This window comes from Bos indicus, chromosome 20 (genome assembly GCF_029378745.1).
Source record: "Bos indicus isolate NIAB-ARS_2022 breed Sahiwal x Tharparkar chromosome 20, NIAB-ARS_B.indTharparkar_mat_pri_1.0, whole genome shotgun sequence".
In the NCBI taxonomy this organism is placed as follows: Eukaryota; Metazoa; Chordata; class Mammalia; order Artiodactyla; family Bovidae; genus Bos; species Bos indicus.
This window is the reverse complement of record NC_091779.1, coordinates 7,642,003-7,661,702: the sequence shown is the minus strand read 5'-3', so window position 1 is coordinate 7,661,702 and position 19,700 is coordinate 7,642,003. Positions and strand designations below refer to the sequence as shown.

The 19,700-nt window shown below is 40.0% G+C and overlaps 1 protein-coding gene across 13 annotated transcripts in view; it reads left to right on the top strand.

Annotated features, from left to right (window-relative positions):
- ARHGEF28 (Rho guanine nucleotide exchange factor 28) overlaps positions 1 to 19,700 on the top strand; it is a 343,837-nt gene that overhangs the window by 266,927 nt on the left and 57,210 nt on the right. For all 13 annotated transcript variants that reach the window (XR_011562400.1, XM_070774543.1, XM_070774539.1 and 10 more), the window contains 5 exons: positions 2,802 to 3,049; positions 11,768 to 11,890; positions 13,064 to 13,181; positions 16,554 to 16,808; positions 17,697 to 17,773. Coding sequence is in view for 12 of the 13 variants with exons in the window: in XM_070774543.1 (XP_070630644.1) it covers positions 2,802 to 3,049; positions 11,768 to 11,890; positions 13,064 to 13,181; positions 16,554 to 16,808; positions 17,697 to 17,773 (821 nt within the window). In the remaining variant the exon portion in view is untranslated. The remainder of the gene's footprint in view (positions 1 to 2,801; positions 3,050 to 11,767; positions 11,891 to 13,063; positions 13,182 to 16,553; positions 16,809 to 17,696; positions 17,774 to 19,700) is intronic.

The following is a 19,700-nucleotide window of genomic DNA, read 5'->3' as shown; positions in this document are numbered from 1 at the left end:
GTTTGCCTCTTCTGTTGTAAGAATCACAGAGAATGTTCGCGTTTTTAAGGTGGGTAGTCAAGGCTGCTGCATTTACGGCCTTGTAGTTTGCCTGCACACACCAGGGACGGTCACTCACGAGATGCAGTGGGACCGACAGCACCTGGACTGGTATCACGTGTGATTGTGGGTGGCAGTGTTGAGGATGGGGTTCAGTTGTGGGAGGTTTTACGATTTCATGCTACCTGGGGTGAAGGCAGTCTGAATTAGGGAAGGTTAGATGATAGAGTTGTTAGGAAAAAATGAAGCTTAAAAATTTTTCAAGTATAAAGTAGATGTTGGAAAGTGGTTCCAAGAAGGCACCTTAACTTTAAATATGAGCCTAGCCCTTAGTTTTCACTAATCCTGTGTGTGCAAAGCACTGCAAAGTCCGGTGGTGACTAGGGCCCCTTCTCCCCTGTGTGAGGTGGTTATGCAGGTCAGATGAGCCGATGTGCGTGCATGCTGTGAAATCAGTCTAAAGCTGTGTAGGAGGGAATTTCTTTGGAAAGGGTGGTTCTGTCCCCTTTAGTATTTCCCATGCAGTTTGTTATATTGTAATTTTCTTCTTTTATTTCTTGATTTCATATATTATTAAAAATAGTCTAACCCATTTGGGGTGAATTATAATGTAGTGTGGTTCAGAGCATGGGCCTTTGGGCCAGAAGGTCTTATGTTCCAGGGAAAATCGTTTACCCTCTTTTCTTCATTGGCTTTTAAAGATAAGAAAATCATTCGTATATTTGGGATCATAATGGATTAATGGATTAAATGAAATGACATGGTAGATACTTAGTACAGAGTAGGTGTTAAAAATGTGGTAGGATACAATAATAACAATAAATTAGTGGGTAGAGAGTTTTGTTTATGATAAAATAATAAACAAAGCCACATTTTTATTTGTTTCCCCTCCATGGCTGATATTTTGTATTCTTTTTTAAAACCTGTATGTGGGTTTGGAAATACTCGTTAGTCTAGAACCGACACTTCTGATGCTCTTGGTAATGGTGAATTATTGTTTTCTCTCATGGTGTATTTTTAAAATTGATATATCACAAAAATTGAGATCTAAAGTTCACCCCTTTACAGTGTACAAATCTATATTATAGTATATTTGTAATGTTTTAGTATATTTATAAAGTTGTGCAACCATCCACCACTGTCTAATTCCAGAGCAGTTCCATACTCCAGAGAGAAACGCTGTGCCCAGTAGCAGCCATTCCCCTGGGCTCCCTCCCACCAGCACCTGGAAACCACTCATTATTTTCTGTCCCTATGAATTTGCCTATTCTGGACATATGGTGTGTATTATGCAATATTTAGGTTTGGGGCCTGGCAGCTTTCACTTAGCATACTGTTTTCAAGGTCCATCCATGCTATGATATAATTCAGCACTCTGCTCCTTTTTGTGGTTGAGTGATCGTTCATTGTACAGATATACCACACTTTGTTCTTCCGATCATGACTTGAGGGTTGTTTTGGGTTGTTTCCAATTTGGGGGTCACATGGTAACTTTATGTTGAGCCTTTTGAAGAACTGTTTTCCAAAGCAGCGATAACATGTTACATTCACACCAGTGATGTATGAGAGTTTTGATTTCTCCATGTCCTTACCAAGGCTTCTTTATTGTTCATCCTTTAAATCACAATTATTGTAGTATATATAATGTGGGGTCTCATGGTAGTTTTGATTTTATGTTTCCTTGATGGCTAATGTTGTTGCTTGTCTTTTCATTTGCTCATTGGCTGTTAGTATATCTCTTTAGAGAAATATCTATTCAAATCTTTTGCCTATTTTGAACTGTTGTGTTTTTTGTTGTTGAGTTATAAGAGTTCTTTATAAATTCTGGACTCGGGTCCCTTATCAAATACATGATTTGCAAATATTTTCTCCTGTTACGTGGATTGTTGTTTTCACTTTCTTGATGATGTCCCTTGATCATAACACATTGGTTTCTCTTGGAGAAAGTAGAACTTTGGAGACAGATCCAGTAATGGAAAGGACCTACTGTTGTATGCATTGAGGAACTTTATTGTATTTAATTCAATGTAATTCACCAAGCTAATTGTGCTCCTCAGTTCAGTTCAGTTCAGTCACTCAGTTGTGTCCGACTCTTTGCGACCTCATGGACTGCAGCATGCCAGGCCTCCCTGTCCATCACCAGCTCTTGGAATTTACTCAAACTCATGTCCATTGAGTCAGTGATGCCATCCAACCATCTCATCCTGTCGTCCCCTTCTCCTCCCGCCTTCAATCTTTCCCAGCATCAGGATCTTTTCAAATTTTGCTCCTACTCAATGCAAAAAAAAAAAGAAAAGAGGTAAACTAAGTTATATTTTATGGAGTATTCAGGACAAAATAAAACCTGGTTCCCAACTGAAGGTACCTAAAGATGTTAGCTGGTTATATTATGAAAGTTTGATACAGTGGATTCTGTATATATTGGACTTAACTTTTCCATATCCTCTTATAATATCTGGGAAGAAGAGAATAATTTTGAGCTTACATTAAAGATTTAGTCAGTGCTGATTTAATAGTAGAAGAGTATTGTTATTCTTAAACCTTTCCTCTTTTATTTATATAACATATAGTATTTAGCTATAAATTTAGGTCGATAGGGATACTTTTGAAAAAAACTGAGGTCTGACTGACATATGACATTATGTTAGTTTCATGATAACTTAATGGTATTTGTATATATATTGCAAAACGATCAGCACAGTAAATCTAGTTAACCTTCAGGGATCCTTGTTTTAAAGCTTGTTTCTGCTCACCTGTTCCAGAGCTAATGCAGACAGAACTGCATCACATCCAGACCCTGTTCATCATGTCTGAGATCTTCAGGAAAGGGATGAAAGAGGAGCTGCAGCTGGACCACAGCACTGTGGACAAAATCTTCCCCTGTCTGGATGAGTTACTTGAAATCCACAAGCATTTCTTCTGTAGTATGAAGGAGCGAAGGCAGGAATCCTGTGTTGGCAATGACAGGAATTTCATCATCGGCCGAATTGGAGATATTCTAGTACAACAGGTGAGAAAGGTTTGAAAGTCTTAAAATCTCAAAGCTTAAAGGTACAGGCTCTCTAGTGTTCAAAGCCTGCAGGGAACTGAAATTGATTTCATTACGATTATTGACAGTTGGTTTTCTTTTGTTTGATGCTGGTATGTGAGACTGATATCTGAAAGCTTTTAACAGCCAGTGAATGGCTCTTCTGTGTTGCAGGATGCCTGGCTCATCCATCTGTCTATCACTGTCTCCAGAAGGAGGCGCAGCCACAGATGAATTCCTTATGAAAATTCACTTCTTTTTTTTAATATAAATTTATTTATTTTAATTGGAGGTTACTATTGTATTGGTTTATTTGTATTGTATTTATTATATTTATTTTGTTTATTTATTGTGTTGTATTTATTTATTTTAATTGGAGGTTACAATATTGTATTGGTTTTGCCATACATCAACATGAATCTACCACGGGTGTACATGTGTTCCCCATCCTGAACCCCCCTCCCTCCTCCCTCCCCGTACCATCCCTTTGGGTTGTCTCAGTGTACCAGCCCCGAGCATCCTGTCTCATGCATCAAACCTGGACTGGCGATTCGTTTCATATATGATATTATACATGTTTCAGTGCCATTCTCCCAAATCATCCCACCCTCTCCCTCTCCCACAGAGTCCAAAAGACTGTTCTATATATCTGTGTCTCTTTTGCTGTCTTGCATATAGGGTTATCGTTACCATCTTTCTAAATTCCATATATATGCATTAGTATATTGTATTGGTGTTTTTCTTTCTGGCTTACTTCACTCTGTATAATAGGCTCCAGTTTCATCCACCTCATTAGAACTGATTCAAATGTATTCTTTTTTTTTTTTTTTTAAACTTTACAATATTGTATTAGTTTTGCCAAATATCGAAATGAATCCGCCACAGGTATACCTGTGTTCCCCATCCTGAACCCTCCTCCCTCCTCCCTCCCCATATCCTCCCTCTGGGTCGTCCCAGTGCACCAGCCCCAAGCTTCCAGTATCATGCATTGAACCTGGACTGGTGACTCGTTTCATACATGATATTATACATGTTTCAATGCCATTCTCCCAAATCTTCCCACCCTCTCCCTCTCCCACAGAGTCCATAAGACTGATCTATACATCAGTGTCTCTTTTGCTGTCTCGTACACAGGGTTATTGTTACCATCTTTCTAAATTCCATATATATGCGTTAGTATACTGTATTGGTGTTTTTCTTTCTGGCTTACTTCACTCTGCATAATAGGTTCCAGTTTCATCCACCTCATTAGAACTGATTCAAATGTATTCTTTTTAATGGCTGAGTAATACTCCATTGTGTATATGTACCACAGCTTTCTTATCCATTCCTCTTCTGATGGGCATCTAGGTTGCTTCCATGTCCTGGCTATTATAAACAGTGCTGTGATGAACATTGGGGTACATGTATCTCTTTCCCTTCTGGTTTCCTCAGTGTGTATGCCCAGCAGTGGGATTGCTGGGTCATAAGGCAGTTCTATTTCCAGTTTTTTAAGGAATCTCCACACTGTTCTCCATAGTGGCTGTACTAGTTTGCATTCCCACCAACAGTGTAAGAGGGTTCCCTTTTCTCCACACCCTCTCCAGCATTTATTGCTTGTAGACTTTTGGATCGCAGCCATTCTGACTGGCGTGAAATGGTACCTCATAGTGGTTTTGATGTGCATTTCTCTGATAATGAGTGATGTTGAGCATCTTTTCATGTGTTTGTTAGCCATCTGTATGTCTTCTTTGGAGAAATGTCTATTTAGTTCTTTGGCCCATTTTTTGATTGGGTCATTTATTTTTCTGGAGTTGAGCTGTAGGAGTTGCTTGTATATTTTTGAGATTAGTTGTTTGTCAGTTGCTTCATTTGCTATTATTTTCTCCCATTCTGAAGGATGCCTTTTCACCTTGCTAATGGTTTCCTTTGTTGTGCAGAATCTTTTAAGTTTAATTAGGTCCCATTTGTTTATTTTTGCTTTTATTTCCAATATTCTGGGAGATGGGTCATAGAGGATCCTGCTGTGATGTATGTCAGAGAGTGTTTTGCCTATGTTCTCCTCTAGGAGTTCTATAGTTTCTGGTCTTACATTTAGATCTTTAATCCATTTTGAGTTTATTTTTGTGTATGGTGTTTGAAAGTGTTCTAGTTTCATTCTTTTACCAGTGGTTGACCAGTTTTCCCAGCACCACTTGTTAAAGAGATTGTCTTTAATCCATCAAATGTATTCTTTTTAATGGCTGAGTAATACTCCATTGTGTATATGTACCACAGCTTTCTTATCCATTTATCTGCTGATGGACATCTAGGTTGCTTCCATGTCCTGGCTATTATAAACAGTGCTGCGATGAACATTGGGGTACATGTGTCTCTTTCAATTCTGGTTTTCTCGGTGTGTATGCCCAGCAGTGGGATTGCTGGGTCATAAGGCAGTTCTATTTCCAGTTTTTTAAGGAATCTCCACACTGTTCTCCATAGTGGTTGTACTAGTTTGCATTCCTACCAACAGTGTAAGAGGGTTCCCTTTTCTTGATGTGATGAGCTGTCTAAAAACATGCCTCCCCCATTGGCCCTTGATGGTCTCATCAGTAGTTGCAAAATAAGCACTGCCTAATTTTAGGAGTGAGGCAGATCTTATCACGAGAGCCCTGGAGTTCATGCCTGAGAGATAAGCAAGTTTCATTAGAAGGAGGCACTTTTTAGGTGCTTGGGATGTTTGAGGCATCAATGAGAATAGGCTGTGCCACTCATCTGTAAAAAAATAATGTATTGTTGACAATTTGTATTGGCCCCTCATCTCTCTGAAAGAAGCTGTCCATTTAAAACATGCTAATGCGTGCATGCGTTCTCAGTCGTATATAACTCTTTGTGACCCTATGGACTGTAGCCCGCCAGGCTCCTCTGTCCATGGAATTTTCCAGGCAAGAATACTGGAGTGGGTTGCCATTTCCTCTTCCAGGGAACCTTTTCCACCCAGGGATCAAACCTGCATCTCCTCTGCCTCCTGCATTGCAGGTAGATTCTTTATCGCTGAGCCACTGGGGAAGCCCCAGAACATGCTAATGCAGAAATTAAATAACATGCATCCAGCACCCTTAAAATGGCTGGGACTTTTAAGGTACTTCCATTATATTACCTCACCCCATGGACTGCAGCCTACCAGGCTCCTCCGTCCATGGGGTTTTCCAGGCAAGAGTACTGGAGTGGGTCGCCATTGCCTTCACTATACAGTGAGGTAAATATTATTTTCCCTAAAACTGAAGTATGGAGAAGTAATGACTTTCCCAAGTTCACACATCTTGTTAAATGGCATAGTTGGGGTTTGAGTTAAGAATATGTTATTTTGAGATACCATGGGAACATGCTGGGCAAGCTTGCTACCATCACTAGTCTTTAAGTCCCAGTAAGGTAGGGAGTCTCATCTGTTTGGTTACTACTCTATTTCAATACCTAGAACAGTGCTGGGTACTATAAATATTTATAGAATGAATGGGCCTGCAGTGCAGGAGACCCGGGTTCAATTCCTGGGTCGGGAAGATCCCCTGGAGAAGGAAATGGCAGCCCACTCCAGTATTCTTGCCTGGACAATCCCATGGACAGAGGAGCCTGGCAGGCTACGGCCCATGGCGTTGCAAGAGTCGGATACAATTTAGCAACGAAACCACCACCGCAAACACACCAGGTATTCACTCCAGGGCTATATTTTGTAGTTGCTTAAAGCTTTTTGACGAAAGGCATGGATATCTCTCACTAGTTACTTTAGTTTGGCTTTCTCTAAGTAGATGCCAAAATGTCACGTTCAGAATTTAATTTTATATCAGTTTCGCCCTGTCACAGACACCAAAGGAGTTTAGTTGTTGGTCTATAGACTAAACATTTAAATATACTTAAATACAAATATTTGTAATACACAAAAAGAAAAAAAAATCCTGACAATTGCCCCAGATCTTTTCCCTCATGTCTCACTGTGTAAAAATCCACACTAGTGTTAAGTTCCTAATCAAAGTGCTTAATGTTTTGCATCTTATCTTTAAAGTCCTTGACCTGTTCTATCGTCATAATTCACCCCAAACATATACAGTGCCAGGTTAAGAGACAATAAAGTACTTTGCAAGACAGTTTGAATTAAAATGTCTAATTGTGTCTTTGTGAACTTGAATCTGAGGGCTTCCAAAAATGAAGTGCAAAATTATTTTATCATTTGAAAGTATTTCCATCTATCTTTCTTCCCTTGATACAATCATGACTTTTAATTCTAATCACTTAAAATAGTTTTTTGTTCTTTCATCGCTTTCATAGTTGACAAAAGTTTCACATTTCTACCAGTTTTTAATTTAATTTGTGTGGAAATTGAGGACAAGGTTTGGGAAGCTGACTGTTAGCACAGGGTAAAGCCTGGCAGTCTTTGGGATAAAGCACACACTTCTCCAACTGGGGGGAAATCCTTGGTATTCAGAGAAAGGATTAAGTCTGCTTTTGTGTTCCTGTTCGTGGACACGCTTAGTCGGTGTGGTGGGCTTCCTTCCAGTTCTGTGTAAATAAAATTGTCTCCTGAACAATATAGAAGCAAAGTCCTCAGCCAGCGGCTGTGGGAGTGGCTCTGTGGGAACAGAGGGCCAGCAAGCTGCTGAAGGGCGTGTGAGCGGGTCTGGGGAAATCCCACATTCCAGTCTTAGGCTCCAGACCTCAGGAGGCTGACTGGAATGTGATGGTAATTTAGTCAGTGGGAACTTGTGTTGGTGAGGAATTCTGAACATATGGAGCATGGTGGGTATATAGCAATGGTTTTCCAATTTCAGGTACATAGACGTCTCTTAAAGCTTAAGAATGAGATATCCTATGTACCCACCCCCTACCTAGAGTGTTGTTTGATAGCACTGGGTCTGGGGCATTTTAAAATTATTTCCCACCAATAATAATCTCATTATGTATCGGCTGAGGTGCTGATAGAGATACAACAAAATTACAGAACGTTGCTGTCATCATGAAGATTCCTCCTCTGGCCACTTTATAGCCGCACCTCCTTCTCTCCTGTCTCCAACTGCTGGCCATCACTAATCTGTTCTCTGTCATTTCAATCATGACATATGTGTCATATATACGTTGTACAGATTATATACACTGTATGTCCCTTTTGGATTGACTGCTTTTCACTCAGCACAATTCTCTCCATCATTCAGATGGCTGTGTGTGTCAGTTGTATGCTGTGGTGTGGATATGCCACAGTTTCTTTAATCGTTCACTTATTCAAGAGCACCTGGTTATTGCTGGTGTGCTCAGTTGCTCAGTCGCGTCCAACTGTTTGTCACCCTGGGGACTGTAGCCCACCAGGCTCCTCTGTCCATGGGATTTCCCAGGCAAGAATACTGGAGTGGCTTGCCATTTCCTCCTCCAGAGGATCTTCTTGATCCAGAGATTGAACCCACGTTTCCTGCATTGGCCAGCAGATTCTTTACCACTGAACCTTCTGGGAATCCATGCACACATGAGCACATGAGCAGTCACATGCAGATTTGTATGCATATTTAAAGTATCATTTCTCTGGGATCAGTGCCTGGGAGTACAGTTTGTGGGTTGTATGGTTGGTAGTTGCATGTTTAATTTTATAAGAAACTGCCAACTGTTTCTCAGAGTGGATGTAACATTTTACATTCCTATCAACAGTGTACTGGTAAGCCAGTTTCACCACGCCCTCACCAGCATTCGGAATCGTCACTGTATTTTATTTAACTATTCTGAGCGGTGTGTAGTAGTGTCTCGTTGCGGTTTAAATCACGTTTCCCCAGTGGCTTATGATACTGGACGTCTGTCACGTGCTTACTTCCGTGTATGTGCATGTCCTCTCCAGTGAAATGTCTGTCCTTGGCTTTTGCCCATTTTCTACTTGGGTTGGTTTTCTTACTGTTGAATATTGTTATTTTTTATCTATTCCAGAGACTAACCTTCAGGCAGATGGGTAGTTTGTGAATATTTTCTCTAAATCTGTAACTTCTGTAATTTTGGTAAAGTTCAATATGTCAGGTTTCAGGCTCTTGGTTTCAAGTCTAAGAACTCTTTATCTAGCATGAGATTCCAAAGATTTTCTCCTATGTGTCTTTTTCTAGTTTTACATTTTTAAGTTTTATAGGTTTATGTTTTACATGTAAGTCTGTGATCCATTTGGAGTTAATTTTTGTATAAAATATGAGACTTTGGTCAAGAATCTTTTTTATTTTCATCTGTGGATGTTCATCTGCTGTAATATTGTCTGTTGAACGGGGCTGTCCATCTTCCAATAAATTGCTTTGCTCTCTGTCCAAATCTGTTGGGTGTTTTGGGTTCCTATTTTGTTCCATTGATGTGTGTGTATCATTCCATAGTGATAGTTATGACCGTATATGGTAAATCTTGTTATGTAATAATATATCTAATAATAAGTTCTATAATAAATCTTGATATTGAGTAGACAGCTCTTTCACTTTATTATTTTTCAAGATTATTTTTAGCTATTTTGGTTCCTTTATCTTTGGTATAAATTCTAGAATAATCTTGTCTAGATCTCTAAAAACTTACTAGGTTTATTAAGAATTGCATTAAACCTTTTGAGGAGAAGTGACATTTTTAGTGTGTTGAATCTTCTAATCTATGAACGTGGTGTTTATTTAAATCTTCTTTGATTTCTTTTGTCAGCATTGTGTAGTTTTTAGCACACAAGGTCTCTGTATGTTTTGTTAGATTTGTACCTGTGTATTCTTGTTGGTGGTTTAAGAATCATTTCCTGAGATGTATTTGCCTCAAACAGATAAAACTGTGAGCAAGGTTGAAAAGTCCAGAAATAGTGATAAACTTTCTAAGGGGGTGTAGGTGTATTTTGGTTTCTGTTGCAGTGATCTTCAACATGGATGTGTATGTGTGGGGTCATCAGAGTCTGAAAGACTGGCATTCACATTGCTCAGCAGATTCTCTGCATACCAGCTTATGATTCTAAGTGGGTTTCTTTGTAGATTTTTCAACAGAGATTTTTCTACAGGTTCAGTTCAGTTCAGTCGCTCAGTCGTGTCTGACTCTTTGCAACCCCATGAATCCCAGCACGCCAGGCCTCCCTGTCCATCACCAATTCCTGGAGTTTACTTAAACTCATGTCCATTGAGTCGGTGATGCCATCCAGCCATCTTATCCTTCTCTTCCTTCCTTGAGAACTTCCTTGAGAAGGGGACTTCCTTGTCGTCCCCTTCTCTTCCTGCCCCCAATTCCTCCCAGCATCAGGTTCTTTTCCAATGAGTCAACTCTTCACATGAGGTGGCCAAATTATTGGAGTTTCAGCTTTAGCATCAGTCCCTCCAATGAACACACAGGATTGATCTCCTTTAGAATGGACTGGTTGGATCTCCTTGCAGTCCAAGGGACTCTCAAGAGTCTTCTCCAACACCACAGTTCAAAAGCATCAATTCTTCGGTGCTCAGCTTTCTTCACAGTCCAACTCTCACAGCCATACATGACCACTGGAAAAACCATAGCCTTGACTAGACGGACCTTTGTTTGCAAAGTAATGTCTCTGCTTTTCAACATGCTATCTAGGTTGGTCATAACTTTCCTTCCAAGGAGTAAGCGTCTTTTAATTTCATGGCTGCAGTCATCATCTGCAGTGATTTTGGAGCCCCCAAAAATAAAATCTGACACTGTTTCCACTGTTTCCCCATCTATTTGCCATGAAGTGATGGGACCAGATGCCATGATCTTCATTTTCTGAATGTTGAGCTTTAGGCCAACTTTTTCACTCTCCTCTTTCACATTCATCAAGAGGCTAATTTTTAATTCCTCTTCACTTTCTGCCATCAGGGTGGTGTCATCTGCATATCTGAGGTTATGGATATTTCTCCTGGCAATCTTGATTCCAGCTTGTGCTTCTTCCAGCCCAGCGTTTCTCATGATGTACTCTGCATATAAGTTAAATAAGCAGAGTGACAATATATAGGTTTTTGAAATCCTCAGTCCCTGATTCTACTTGTGACCATCAGTTAATGAATTGGCCTTCTGGTTACTCATCTTTCTCTGTCATCTTGGTTAATAATAACCTGCCTCTTGATCCATTTGTGATGACAAATCAAGCTCCTACCTGAGCACTGAGTTTGTGGACATGGTCAGTTAGCCAATGTGAATGTCAGTTTTCCTGAGGATCCCTGAATATGCCCCATACCCTTCCTTCAATCTATAAAAGTATTAAAACTGCAAATCGAAATTATAAAGTTGTGTAAACACCCAGAACATAGAAGATAGCAAATGTTTTTCATTTGGCTATTGATAATTGAGTTAGTTCAATATCATATAATCACATTATGTTGATGTCTTCCTCTTACCTATTGATTACTTACTCTTTCTCTAAAAGGTATCTGTGGAAGAGAACTGATTATGGTCAGAAATCCCAGGAATTTATTCTTTATTTGCAAAGAATGCATTGAACTATATGAAAATTGCATGTTCTTTTTAGTGTTTAAAAGGTGAAAGTGAAGTTGCTCAGTTGTGTCCAACTCCCCATGGACTGTAGCCTACCAGGATCCTCCGTCCATGGGATTTTCCAGGCAAGAGTACTGGAGTGGGTTGCCACTTCCTTCTCCAGAGGATCTTCCCGACCCAGGGATTGAACCCGGGTCTCCCGCATTGCAGGCAGACACTTTACCCTCTGAGCCACTTAGAACTGACTAAATTTTCAAACCATCATTGAAATGTTGTTTTTCTCAGTTTTCAGAAGAAAATGCAAATAAAATGAAGAAAATATATGGGGAATTCTGTAGCCATCACAAAGAGGCTGTTAGCCTCTTTAAAGAACTCCAGCAGAATAAAAAGTTTCAGAATTTTATTAAGGCAAGTATTTTAAAACTCTTACAAAATGGTAAGCCAATGTAAAGTTCATGCTTGTTTTTTACATGATCTAAGCAAGGTTCACATCTAGATACTGTTTTTCAGGGAAGAAGGAAGTGATATGTGTGTGGCAAAGATAGAAGACTGCTTTTTCTGTGTTAGTAAAATATTTCTCCCAAATCATTTACTTTTGTATTTATATTTGTGAAGACATGTTCTCCATACTTCTGAGCACCTTTGTCGTATCTTATGAAGCTACTTCATGCTGTGACAAGTAATAAGTCAGAAGAGTCACAGTAAAGATAAAGAATCCACTTCAGCCCCACTGGATTAATTGCAAGCAAATCTGTGACGCACCTCATTTCATATATAACTTGCATCTCTGAACAATATATATTTTAAAAATTACAGTGGCGTTATTGCACTTAAATAAACAATAATTCTTTAATATCTTTAAAGAGTTGGCCAGTGTTCAAAATTCCCTGATTATCTCATAAAATTGGATTGCTTAAATTAGGATCTGACCAAGGTTTAGATATTGTATGCAGGGCTTATGTCTTTTAAATCACCTTTAAATTGAATGTGCCCCATCCCATTTTTTGGTGTCCAACTTATTGAAGGAATTTGTCCCTTAGAGTTTCACAGACTCTAATTTTTTTATCTACCTTTTTAGGAATGCTACCAGATTCTCTCTTTTAAAAAAATACATGGGTATTAAGAACTTGAAAAGAAGACTGAGGTTTTTAGAAAAAAGTTGCCCTGATTAGAGGAAACTTTAAGGACTATTCTAAAGAACAACATACGTAGAGGAAAACCTGTTGGGAAAACAAATAGTTAATTGCAAACTCCTGTTCAAAATATAACTGATTTCTGACTGCTTTTCAAAACTTTTGCTACTCATGAATCTTAGCACTTATATGTATTAAAACTTGCTCATTTTGGAATTAACTGTATCAGAGTAACTTGAAACTTATTAATCTTGGAGATTTGGGTTGTTGATATTAATTTCAAAGTATACAGTTTAATGAAAATAATGTTTTTAATTAATGATCATGCACGTTATGTCTGAATAGAATGATACCATTGCAGATTCTTTGTATTGTTAAATTCCTACCTAAAAAGAAAATACAGGTAGTGTTTGTGTATATTAAAATATGTATGCATATATATTTTAAGCTCCGAAATAGTAACCTTCTGGCTCGACGCCGAGGAATTCCAGAATGCATTCTGCTGGTCACTCAGCGCATCACAAAATACCCTGTCTTGGTGGAAAGGATATTGCAGTACACAAAGGGTGAGTGATGACTCCTGGGGTCAACATTTGCCTCTTTCGTTAGGTTTAAACATAGCCGAGGTGTTGTAAACAGCTACAAATGTTTGTGGCATCTGATTCATAAAGATTGTTCATTATAGAAAAACTGTAAAGCCTTAGGATTTGGATCCATTTTGAAAAGTTCTCTTTCGTAATGTGACTTGGCCAATAGTCTGAATGCCTCCAAGCAGCCCAAAGCAAGTAGGCTTCCTCATACTCTGACCCTGCCTTTCCCATCTCTATTTCCCCCATATCCGAACCTTAATACCTCTTCTTCTTCATCTTCCTATTACCCTCCCAGCAGTGATTTGTTAGATTGAGGATGATTTATGAAGGAGCTATTTTTGACCCTGTCAACTCATCAAAGACTAATATCTGGGAATCCTCTGAGACACTGTTAATTCACATGGCTGTTCTGTAAGCTCCTTGAGGAGTTATTAGTTCAATAGGTAGTCCTGTGGTTGGTACAAATAGGTTATCAATAATAGAACAGTGCAGTGAATGGATAGGTAAAAGTGCCTGTTCCTCAAGGATCAGGCTTATTGATCATGAGTGAATTATTAGGATGGTAGTGTATTATGTTAACAAGGGCTTTGGTTTGACCTTGTGTAAATTTGCGTGGCCTCTGCAGATACTTGGCTCTGCCACTCATTAGTTGGGCAAGTTAATGAAATGAGCCTCAGTGTTCTCCACTACCAAATGAGAATACTAGTCCTTATCTTATGGAATTGGTGTGAGGCTTAAATAAGATGGTCTCAGAAAGTGCTCAGTATACAGCCTAATATAAATAAGGTGCTTGATGAGTGGGAGCTATTTTTATTATTTGTATTATGATCAGTTATCTTGAAGACCATGAAAATGATAATGCCCACTCTAAAAAGTCAGCTTTTAACATCCTTTCATTGGTAGGGGTCTCGGTGAGTAGAAACACATGATTTAGTCTTTCCATTTTTTTAGTCACATTAGAATGTGAGTTCCAGAGAAGGCAATGGCACCCCACTCCAGTACTCTTGCCTAGAGAATCCCATGGACAGAGGAGCCTGGTAGGCTGCAGTCCATGGGGTCGCTAAGAGTCGGACACGACTGAGCGGCTTCACTTTCACGCATTGGAGGAAGAAATGGCAACCCACTCCAGTATTCTTGCCTGGAGAATCCCAGGGATGGGGGAGCCTGGTAGGAGGCTGTCTGTGGGGTCACAGAGTCGGACACGACTGAAGTGACTTAGCAGCAGCAGCAGAATGTGAGTTCAGTCAGGAATGGTAGCACCCATTCCTTATGTCCCATTTTTTATAGCTTCCTATAATTAATATACAAGAAAATATAAGCACAATACAAAGAGACATGCTTCATAATTTTGTTCTTGGTGAAAGAATGAAAACGAAATCAAGACTTTCAGTTTGTATCATGGTTATATTTTCTTTCTTAATTTTAATGTACATCTAAGAGCTATCAGATTGTGTGAGGTCAGCTACTGCTGCTCCAAGAATCGTCCATGTCAAATTCCAGGTAGAATGTGAGACAGTGATTGCAACTTGGTGTGTCAGAAGTGAGAAGTGTGAATTCTGGCTCCTCAGGTGCAGCTGTCATAGTGACTGAGTGAACACTGCCTCCTTAGTTAAGTCAGACCTCTCCCCCAGTTCTTTCTCTGGCTTCTGGGCACACGAGATCCTGTGACTCTACTAGGGCTGTGCTTTTGGACTGTGATTAGAATACCCTTCACCTGGAGATCTTGTTTACAAGCAGAGTCTGCTTCAGTAGGACTGAGGTGGAACCCAAGGCAAGCATTTCTGACGAGACTTCTGGGTGGCACGCACATTCCTGCACTTTTGAGTTGCAGGCTGTTAAAAGACAGTGACTTATCCCTGAAGATCCGAAGACTTGGAGCCTTTTCTTGCCTTATTTTAAGTCACTTTGTAATTCAACTTTGATTTTCTCTACTCAGCTTTCTTATATTTGAAATACAGTCTTTATAAAGAAGAATCTTTATTTTTGGTGGTGGGGACTGCAGCTTAGGTGAGTGACGGGTAGTAAGGTTGCAAAGTAAAGGCAGTAGGCTCTACCGTGGGCAACGAGAAAATCTCCCTTGTTAACCACCGTGTCTGATCTGTTCCTTGGTTGACTGACTAAGCCTTCATGTACCCGTTTAAGGCATTTAGAGCCTGGAACGTTTAGATCCTTTGGAGGACAAGTCCTTATTCCATTTCACTGCTATTTCTGTGTATTTACTTCTGGTGCTCTAGGCTCTAGAGAATCTTTTATTTTCTCTGTTGACTTTCTTTTCTTCTCTCCTTCTAGCGGTTTCTGACTTCCTGAAACTTTCCCTTTCAGTTCCATTCACCTCAATAAACATCAATTAGTTTTTTAAACACAAAATTTAGAAAATAGTTAAATTTATTTCATCAGAAGCTCCAGGAAGCTGTTGCAGAAACTCCTCTAGAAGTTTTTCTTCAGAGAGTCTAGAGATAAGAGATTTGGCCTGAATTTCAAAGAATCGTAGTTGGGCTGATGATTATCTACTCTGTTGGCATAGCTGACGTAGCCACGCAGCACAGTGCCTTGGTCCCAATTTTTGAGGCTGAAAAGATGTTTTAATACATATTATTAGTATATTTATCTTTATGCTAATGCAGTTGTAAACTATAATTTTGAATGTTACTTTTTATGGAGCTAGGGATCCAGGAAGGCAAATGAGTCTGGTGTCCATTCAAGTCACACTGCAGCCTCCTTTTGGGAAAGGATTCCAGGTTGAGCTTGTAGCTCAATGAAGTTCTGAGGAGCTTGGTATGGGGACTGCTTGATTACTCATATCTGGGCAGGTGGAAGGAGGGCTGAACTTGGGATATGATAGTCACGGCTCTGGGAAGAAGGTCAGACCAGTCTCTAGAACTCAGACATCATGTAGTCACAGTGTTCTGCTGAAGTATCTGATAAGGAAATCTTCGTAAGGACACATTTTAACCATCCTTTTGGGCAGGAGGGATGCAGGAGTGATGATAGAATATTTTTTCCCTCTTTTTTAAATATTGGCGTTTAGTTGATTAACAATGTTGTGATAGTTTGAGGTATGCAATAAAGTGGTTCAGTTACACATGTTCCTGTCTAGATTGTTACATAATATCCAGCAGAGTTGCATGTACTGTACAGTAGGTTCTTATTGGTTGTCTGTTTTAAATATACCAGTGTGTATATGTCAGTCCCAAACTCCCTAATATTTGAAGTCAGTCCAACATTTTTGCTATGGGATTTCTGCTCTTTAGATGATGTATTTAACTTTTTTTTAACATTAAAGAAAAAGTGTCTCCCTCAGCACTCCGGCTTATTGCTTGGTGTCTGTTCTTTCTTTTTCCCATGCAGAGAGCACTGAAGAACAGAGAGACTTATGCAAAGCTCTTTGCTTAATTAAAGACATGATTGCAGCTGTGGATTTAAAAGTCAGCGAATACGAGAAAAAACAAAAATGGCTTGAGATCCTAAATAAGATCGAAAACAAAACATACACCAAGCTCAAAAATGGCCATGTGTTTAGGAAACAGGCACTGATGAGTAAAGAGAGGACCCTGTTATACGATGGCCTTGTCTATTGGAAAACTGCTACAGGTCGTTTCAAAGGTACTGCGGCTCTAATAGGCCAGTTTCTGTTTCTAATGCGCATTATTCATTTAACAGAGGACAGATTTTCCAAAGAAAAATGGTTCAGCAATGCAGGCACACACACAAACTGTGGGTCAGTGGAAAGACTGCTGCAGGGTTGAGTTGGAAACCTCAACAGACAGAGGTGGCCCACCCTGCACACCTTTGGGGAGAGTTTGCTGCCCCCAAGCAAAAGGCTTCCTAAGTGTTGCATGGGTTTTCAAGTTTGCGATCAAGTCTGAATCAAAGGCACTGAGAATCCTAATTGGTGGCATGGAAATATTATTCTGGAAAATATGCCTACACACCCAGAGTCTATTGTGTGCCAAGCCAGCCCAGAACTCAGACCATTGAGGAGAGAAATAAACTCTAAACATCTTTGGTATGGAGTGACATAATGCATGAATATACATGTTGACATTGGGGGTGTTCGCTACTGAGCAGACATCTGTTAATCTGGTCAGAGTTTAAGACAGTTTATTCTGATCCTTAAGGAATGATTCTGTAGCTAGCACCTTGCCTGAGGCTTTGTCAACACTGGCCACTGGACTTAATAGGACCTTGGTTTTCACTGAATATTTTCCTTCCATTTTTGAAAGCTACAACATTAAATTTTGCTGGAGATTTAGCTGTACCGACAATGACAGGCACAAGCATGCACTTAAATGCCACTTACTTACTATGTTATCTCTAAAGTAAGCCTTTAGCTATCATAATATAGGCATTTTAATAAAAGTTTTATAATTAGACTAAATCTTAGCTTTTTAATATTTAGTTTGTTTAAATTAAACAGGAAATGATAATTTTAATAAGGGCATTTGAATTGTGGTTTGCTTCATTAATACTAGTAATTTTTTTCCTTTGAAGATATCCTAGCTCTACTTCTAACTGATATGCTGCTCTTTTTACAAGAAAAAGACCAGAAATACATCTTTGCAGCTGTTGTAAGTATTCAGCCATGTGATGAGTATTTCAATTACTTTAATCCCACATCTTCTTGGAAAATGCCTGAAATGCATAGTGAAATTAACAAGATCATCGACAAGATCATGCCTGTGGTATATTCCCATTATCAGTGATTACAGTGTTCAGTAACAAGCATCCAGTTGGTTTTCCAAGCATGATGTGAGTTGATTTATCATAACCAGGACTGGTAGTCAGTTGATGCAGCAATTTGATCAATTGTGAAAATACTGAAGTATTTTGATACTAGTTGGTGAATGTGTGCTTAGTCGCTCAGTAGTCTCCAACTCTTTGCAACCTCATGGACTGCAGCCCGCCAGCCTCCTCTGTCCATGGGGATTCTCTGGGCAAGAATACTGGAGTGGGCTGCCATGCCCTCCTTCAGGGGATCTTCCCAACCCAGGCATCGAACCCAGGTCTCCTGCATTGCAGGCAGATTCTTTACCGACTGAGCCACCAGGGGACCCTCTGCTGCTTGACTATCTTGGTCTTCCCTTCAGAAACCCCCTCCCCTCCCATTCCTGACTTCCCAGCAACTGAGATATTAATGCTGCTTCCCTGGTGGCTCAGAGGTTAAAGTGTCTGCCTCCAATGTGGGAGACCCGGGTTCGATCCCTGGGTCAGGAAGATCCCCTGGAGAAAGAAATGGTAACCCACTCCAGTATTCTTGCCTGGAGAATCCCATGGACGGAGAAGCCTGGTAGGCTACAGTCCACGGGGTTGCAAAGAGTCAGACACAACTGAGCGACTTCACTTTCTTTCTTTCTTTCTGGTACCTCACTCTCTTTATCCCTGCTGGGCAGTGCCTGCTGTACCAGTTGCTAACTCCATTCGTGCTGTCCCTTCTGCCAAACATGAGAATACCATCCTGGTATCTGAAGTGTAAAGAGGCTTCTTTCTTCATTCTCCCATAGTGGCTATTAGATAATAAGGCTGTTCATGTAATACTTATCTTTGTACTGTGTTATTTAATCTCATTGCCAGCACAGAGTGAGGCATAGAATAGCAGTAAAACCAATATTTTATAGCATGTCTTATGCAGCATCTTGTGGCCCACAGTGACTCAGTTAAAGATGGAAGATGCTGTCAGTTAACCCCTTATCAGCATTGTGGAGCATCAGGCCCTGTTATAGGGAAGAATCTAAGATGTGGTACCAATGTGAGCAGCATAATGGAAGCTGTCTGCAATGTTGGTACTTGTCATCCATTGATTGATATGGAATGAATTACTAAACAGAATCGGCCACTTTATGGAATCACCAGTGGATGTGATGTAACAATGAGGCTGAACGTAGAAGTTGCTTTACCTCTTTCCCTTGGGCAGGGGTTGTCAACTCCAGTGTCTTCAGGGATTGGGCAGGAAATATATTAATTAATGAGTAAACCAGCCTGGACTCTTGCTGTCAAGGAACTGGTAGTGGTAGAGACTGCAGTGAACCAGTGAATCCATGCCCTTTCCTGCAGAGGGCAGGATGACTCAGCCATTGCCTGTGTTTTAAATGAGGGCATGGGCCCAGGGTTGCTAATCTTCTGCTTTCCCTCAAAACCCAGAAATCTAGTGTTTTTATTTTAAAACAGTGAAATGCTCGGTTTTTAGAGACTGGAAAATTATTTCTAAAAAGCTCTCTGCAAGCTGACCTAGGCCTTTGCGTCACTGGTTTTTGACATCTGTCTCCAAAGCAGCCAGGTTCCCTCCATTCCTAGAGGTTCAACTTGAATTCTTGATCGTCCCTAGGGTCCCTGTGTGGTTCATACGCGTAATCATGGTCCTGCCCCTGATGCCTCCTGGTCTATGGTGGTTAAATGTAAGCTACTTTCTATCCACTGACCTGTTTTTCATTTTTAAAATATCTGACCCCACCACCTCCTCTCCTGCAACACTAAACTACTAGTTCAAATTATGTGTGT